General features: G+C 41.5%; 1 protein-coding gene across 1 annotated transcript; it reads right to left on the reverse strand.

Moving 5' to 3' along the window:
- Nucleotides 1-2,143: 2,143 nt before the first annotated feature.
- Nucleotides 2,144-2,551, reverse strand: LOC149018632 (uncharacterized). Its single transcript, XM_089153929.1, has one exon. It carries the CDS (start codon nt 2,549-2,551, stop codon nt 2,144-2,146), a length of 408 nt encoding a protein of 135 aa, XP_089010055.1.
- Between the last annotated feature and the right edge of the window lie 4,300 nt (nt 2,552-6,851).

Here is a 6,851-nt window from a genome sequence, read left to right on the forward strand (position 1 = left end):
TCAACAACATCCATGGGTTCAGAGTCAAACACCATGTCTTCTACTGAGATGGCCCATAGTTGGCTTCTTTCCTTACTTCGGGTCTTCAGACCTAAAAACAACCGGGTTATCGGGTCAAGGTCAGGGTCAGGTTAGGGCTGGGTTTCACACCAGCAGAGGTCAGCACTTTAGGCTCCACCAATGTTCTTCAACCAGAATGGTCGTTGGATGGTAACTCTTCAGTTTTCAGGGGCGATTCTCGCTCTATGTCTAGAGTTGCAAATGAGTGGTTGGGTGGAGCTATTCTTCTGTCCGACTTGGAATATCTCCAAAGTTTTGGTCGTCTACAAGCCCACAGTATTACTGTGAGGTATATATATGCTTCCTTCTTTTTCTGAAGTTTATTTTCTTTACCCCATCTGTAAATTCATTGCTTCTTTGTTTAATGGATGGCTTGTGCTTTGATCCAATCTCTGGGTCAAAGCATTAACTCTACTAGGCAAGATTTCTTTTCTCTTCAAGAAGCCGAGCAGCGCAACAAGAAGTTGGAAGATGAGATGTTATCTTTGAAATCAAGTAACAATTTTTTGATTGCTCGGGAGGCCGAGCTGATTAGTGAACTGGCAGCTGTGAAGGGGGCTAACGAGGCATTAGTGCTCAAAAAGTCTTCTCTTCAATCTACTTGGAAGAAGTTGAAGGCTCCTTGGTCGGTAAGGATGCTAAGATTACTAGTCTTCAAGCGAAGTTGGTGAGCTCGAACAACGCCGTTGCTCGTCTGTCTAAGATGGTCGAGGAAAAAGCTCCCTGCGTCGTCAAAGACATTCCTAATGACCTCCATAATGAAGTTATCAAAAGATGGGTCAAGACGGCTGGGTGCAAGAAGTTTATGGCCAAGGTTGCTTCTCCCGGCTATATCTATGCTCGGTGCTAGACCTTCCAAGGCATTATTGGGGCTTTCAAGGACTTGGATCTGGAGAAGTTTCAAGCTTTGATTGATCCAGGGATTTATGACGACCTTAAAATCCCCCGACCACATTAGTGTGCGAATGCTCCTAGATTTCCAAAGCCTCAAAATGTTGAAGTGGTCGGTTTTCTAGATTCAAATTGGGATCCCATGCTTGAGACTGGGACTTCAAAATCCTCTGTTGTTAGACGGTTCCAACCAGACTAAAAACGACTAGATCTTTGCATGTGTTGTCTTCTTCTTTTTTGAACATATGTATGACCATTTTGGTCCTTCTTTTGATTTATGCAATCTCTTCTTGCTCGGAATGAATGTGTTTATTTTTGTTTAATATCTAAAAGTTTTCGATCTTTTAATGCTTTTACCTTCCCGAACAAAAGAGCTCGGTTGTTTGTAGATCTGATAAATTTTAGAACTTTTGGTGCCTAATAGGTTTAGGTCTTTTAATGCCTAATAGGTTTAGGTCTTTTAATGCCTAAGGAACTTAGGTCTTTTAGTGCCTAAGGGACTTAGGTCTTTTGGTGCCTAAGGGACTTAGGTTTTTGAGTGCCTTAGGTCTTTTGGTGCCTAAGGGACTTAGGTTTTTGAGTGCCTTAGGTCTTTTAGTGCCTACGGGGCTTAGGTCTTTTGGTGCCTAAGGGACTTAGGTCTTTTGAATTATTCATTACCGACCTTAATATGTCAATTTTTTATGCCTAAAAAATGTTTTAGGTCATTTGGATCTTGTGATGCCTAAGGGACTTAGGTCTTTTATTGCCTAAGGGACTTAAGTCTTCCTGGGGCCTAAGGGACTTAGGTCTTCTGGTGCCTAAGGAACTTAAGTTTTATTTTTATTTTTATTATTACTTAGGTCTTTTGAAGTTTAATTCCTGTCTTTACTCCCCCGATCATCTTAGCTCGGTATTTTGATTTGAGCTGCGATGATATGCTTGGAAATTCAAAGAATTGACAAAACTTCAAAAACTTTATTCAATAGAGAAAAAATTCAAAGTGTCTAAATCAAAGACTATGACATGAAGGTCTAAAATTTTAAAGAGACTAGAAAATTAGAGAATTTGGTGAGGATTTAATACTATTCTATTGATAGTATTTCCTCAAGTTGTTCAAGTTCCAGGTCCGAGGTATTAGTTGCTCGGTTTCTGGATCTCGCAGCTTGTATGCTCTAGGGGCAACTTGTTGTACCACAATGTATGGTCCCTCCTAGTTTGGAGCTAGCTTTCCTTGATTTGTGGGATCAGAAGCAGATGATTTTCGAAGGACTAGATCTCCAGGGAGATATTGTCGTGGTTTAACCTTCGCATTGTAATATGTTGCAATGCGTCTTTGATATTCTTCCAGACGATACTGTGCTTTATCCCTGATTTCGTCAATGAAATCTATGTTTTCTCTCATTCCTTCAATGTTTGCTTCTTCATTGAATTCTTCTTCTCTGATAGATCCGACCTTAACTTCCATGGGAATCTGAGCTTCGACTCCATAAGCTAGTCGGAATGGGGATTCGCCGGTGGTCGTTCTGGCAGTAGTTCGGTAAGACCAGAGAACTTTAGGTAGTTCTTCTACCCATCTGCCTTTATATTGATCCAATCTTTTCTTCAATCCTTCGAGCATTGATCTATTGGTAACTTCTACTTGACCATTACTCTGTGGGTATGCTACAAAAGACCAACGATGCTCTATACCTTGCTCTTTACAAAATCATTCGAATTTAGAATTTTCGAACTGTTTTCTGTGGTCGGTGACGATGACTTTTGGGATACCATACCGATACATGATATTATGTGTGACGAACTTTTTCATCTGGTCGGTATTAATGGATGCCAGTGCTTTGGCCTCAACCCATTTAGTAAAGTAATCTATTGCCACCACCAGGTATTCTCTGTTCCCTGTAGCCTTTGGTAGTTTTCCTACTAGGTCTATCCCCCATCTAGGGAATGGGATTGGAGAGAGGGTTGATGTTAAGGGCATTGCAGGGGTGTGAGGTATGTTGGCGTGTGCCTGGCATTTGTCACATTTCCGAACATATGTTTTCAAATCTTCTTGTAGTGTGGGCCAATAGTACCCTTGCCCTATTGCCTTGTTTGCTAGGGCTCTAGCTCCTATATGACTTCCACAGTTTCCTTCATGAATTTCTTTTAAGATAATAGCTGCCTCTGGAGCCTCTATGCATCGTAACAATGGTCGGATTAGAGACTTTTTGTATAACTTGTCATTTATGACTATGTATCTGACTGTTCTTTGTTTTACAGTTCTAGCTTCTTTTGGATCTTCTGGTAGTAAGTCATTTTCCAGATAATTGATTATGGGAGTCATCCAACCCTGCTCGGTCTACACGTGCATCTAGTCAGTCAGAATGATGCTAAAAAATTGGAGTTCTTCCATATATACGACTAGTTCTGCATCCATATCGTCCGTAGCTAATCTGGAGAGAGCATCTGCTTGCTCATTTTCTGCTCTAGGGACTTGTTTGATTTGGATGTCTTTGAAGCATGGTCTGTATTGGTCGACCATGGTCAGATATCTAGTCATCCTTTTTTTTTTTTTGGCTTCATATAGCCCGTTTACTTGATTCACAATTAGTTGTGAATCGCTTCTGACTTCTATGTTTTGGATATCAATGGCTTTTGCTATGTGAAGACCTGCTATTAATGCTTCAAATTCTGCCTCATTATTCGAGGCCCTAAATTTGAAGTGTAGTGCATACCGTATTTGGAATCCTCCTAGGCTAATCAAGAGTAATCCCGCTCCACTTCCTTGTGCGTTACTAGAACCGTCTACCGAAAGTACCCATCTTTTGATACTTTCGGAGGTAGCTTCTTCTTCTTGCTTATGCTCTGGTTCTGAAGTTTCGAGGATGAAATCAACAAGGACCTGTGCTTTAATAGCTGGTCTTGGTCGGAACTCAATTTGGTGTTCGCTTAACTCAATTGCCCATGATACCAGTCTTCCGGCAAAATCTGGTCGGTGCAGTATTTCTTCAGAGGAAAGTTTGTTAATACCGTGATAGGATGTGACTGAAAATATGGTCTTAGCTTTCTGGCTGCTATGACCAGGGCCAAAGCTTGCTTGTCTACTTCTGGATATCTTGTTTCAGCATCAAGGAGTACATGGCTCATGTAGTAGACAGGGCTTTTTTGTTTTTCTTCTTCTTGCACCAGCACTGCACTAACAGCCAGGGGCGAAGTTGCCAGGTAGATGATCAGTTCCTTTCCTGTGGTCGGTCGTACGAGCATAGGTGGAGTAGTCAATTGTTCTTTCAAATGCTCGAATGCTTGTTGACACTCCTCGCTCCATTATGGTATTCCTTTCTTGGAGATGTTTTTTAGAGCCTGAAAGAAAGGGAAACATCTCTCTCCTGATCGGGCAATAAACCTGTTTAAGGCTGCAACCCGACCAGTGAGACTTTGTATTTCCTTGATGCTTTTTGGTGGCTTCATCTCTTATATGGCTTTTATCTTCTCTGGATTAGCTTCTATTCCTCTTTGGGATACCATAAACCCCATAAATTTTCCTAAAGATACTCCAAAAGCACATTTTTCTGGGTTGAGCTTCATTTTGTATGTTTGGAGTACCTCAAATACTTATGCTAGGTCTTTGAGGTGGTTGGATTGAGATGTACTCTTTACCAGCATGTCATCAACGTATACCTCCATATTTTTGCCTATCTGTTGCTCGAATATTTTGTTGACTACTTGTTGGTAGGTTGCCCCAGCGTTTTTTAGACCGAATGGCATTACTTTGTAGTAGTAACTATCTCTGTCAGTCATGAATACTGTGTGCCTCTGGTCAACTGGATTCATTAAGATTTGGTTGTATCCTGAGTAAGCATCCATGAAACTGAGCATCTCATAACCGGCCGTTGCATCAATGAGCAGATCTATTCTTGGCAAAGGATAGCAATCCTTTGGACAGGCTTTGTTAAGGTCAATATAGTCTGTGCACATTCTCCATTTTCCGGTTGCTTTTTTTACCATTACCACATTGGCCAACCAATTTAGGTGATCAATGGGTTTAATAAATCCAGATTGCTTTAGCTTCTGAACCTCTATTCGGATGGCCTCATGCTTCTCCAAAGAAAATTTTCTTCTCTTTTGTATTATTGGAATTGCTTGAGGATCGATGTTTAGCCTGTGCTCGGCTACTTTTCTATCTATTTCCGGCATATCTTCTACCGACCATGCGAAGATGTCCGCATTTTCTTGTAAAAATCTGGTTAGACTGACTTTGAACTTTTCCTCTTGTTCTGCTCCAATCATTGTTCCTTGATCTTCTTTTGAATTCAGTCTAATTCTTTCCAACTTTTCTACTGGTTCCGCCCTTTGCATACTTTCTTTGTCTCGATCATCCCTAACTTCGACCGCCATGGTTGAGCTTGTTTTTGCTCTTTTTCTCATGTAGTTGGCGTAACTCTTCCGGCTTCCTTTTTGGTCGGCTGAGCATTCTCCTATGCCCTTTTTTGTAGGGAATTTCATCTTCATATGTAAGGATGATACTACCGCTTCTAGAGTACAAAGGGTTGGTCGTCCTAAGATCACATTATAAGCAGACAAATCTTGAACGACCATAAAATTTGATTGAATGACCCTATCTCTAGGGTATTTGCCGATGCGAAGATCTAATTTGATAGTGCCTTCTGCTCGGGTTGAGGTTCCTGTAAAGCCGTACAGGTACAAGGGACTAGCATTTTTTCGTCCAGCTGTAATTTTTTGAAGGCTTCTAATGACAGGATATCTGCTGATGACCCTGTATCTACTAGAACTCTATGGAACTCAGTTCCGGCCAAAGTGACCTTGATGACTAGGACATCGTCGTGGGGAGTGTTTACCCCTTGTTTGTCTTTGGCTGAGAAGGTGATTGGTTCTGACGTGGCCTTCTCGTCTGGCTTTTCAAGTTCGGCGTTCCCCACATATTGTGCTTTTCTCTTGGCTTGTCTGGTTGACTCCTTGGTTGGGCCACCGAACACCGTAAATATTGGTGGTCCGTCTCTGATCATCTCCTCCCTCCCGTGGCCGGGCCTTGTTTTGGCGTCTTTCCTTGCTCGGAGATCTCAATATTTTCTTATTTCCTTCTACTTGCTTTTGATTTGGCTGGGTAGGTCGGAGGTATTTTGTGAGCTGCCCTTGAGATATGATCCTATCGATTTCTGCTTTTAGTTGCCGGCAGTCATCCATCCAATGTCCATGATCTTTGTGGAACTCGCAATATTTGCTTTTATCCCGTTCATCTGGTCAGGAATATAGTTTACTGGGCCACTTGAGAATTCCTTGATTTTTAATTTGCATTAGGATTTTCGATCGTCTCATAGCTGGTGCCCCTACTTGGTCAGGTCGACCATCCCTGGTCGGGTCTATGGTCGGTCTCTTGACTAGTTGGTGCTTTTCTTTGTGTGTTCTTGCCTCAGTGGTTGGATGCTCCTTTTTTCGAGATTCAATTGTTTCTGATATCTCTACTTGTTTGTGGCATTGTTCCCTGAGATCATTGTACATTTTAGGCATGTCCAGCAATAGTCTCTCGAACAATCCTTCATGGTTGAGTCCTTGGTGTTATGGATATTTTATAATAGACCTATCTGGATCGACCAAAGAAGAACCGGACCATCAAACCTTGGTCGGACCACGAATAAAACAAAGACACTAAGCAATGTGTACAATTTGAATCATATCTAACCTCCTTAAAGATAGGGATAAGGATTCCAATCAAGTCGGGTTACTCTTAGAATCCAGATCGGACTCGACAACTACAATCCAAGTATTACTATCTTGGAGGATAAGATTCCCCTCTCCAAGAAGTTAGCAACAATTATAGAGTTCTATTCAAACTCCATTACTGCACAGTTAAGGTAACCTATCCTAAGATCTATAAATACCCACATATTCATCATTATGAGGTAGGCACTCTTGAGTTATCGAAT

The sequence above is a fragment of the Hakea prostrata genome, chromosome 4 (assembly GCF_041222555.1).
Source record: "Hakea prostrata isolate BN-2017 chromosome 4, UWA_Hpros_2, whole genome shotgun sequence".
NCBI lineage: Eukaryota > Viridiplantae > Streptophyta > Magnoliopsida > Proteales > Proteaceae > Hakea > Hakea prostrata.

Bases quoted from the DNA above. Each gene is read 5' to 3' on its own strand.
- LOC149018632 (XM_089153929.1), bottom strand. From the start codon at position 2,551: ATGCTCGAAGGATTGAAGAAAAGATTGGATCAATATAAAGGCAGATGG.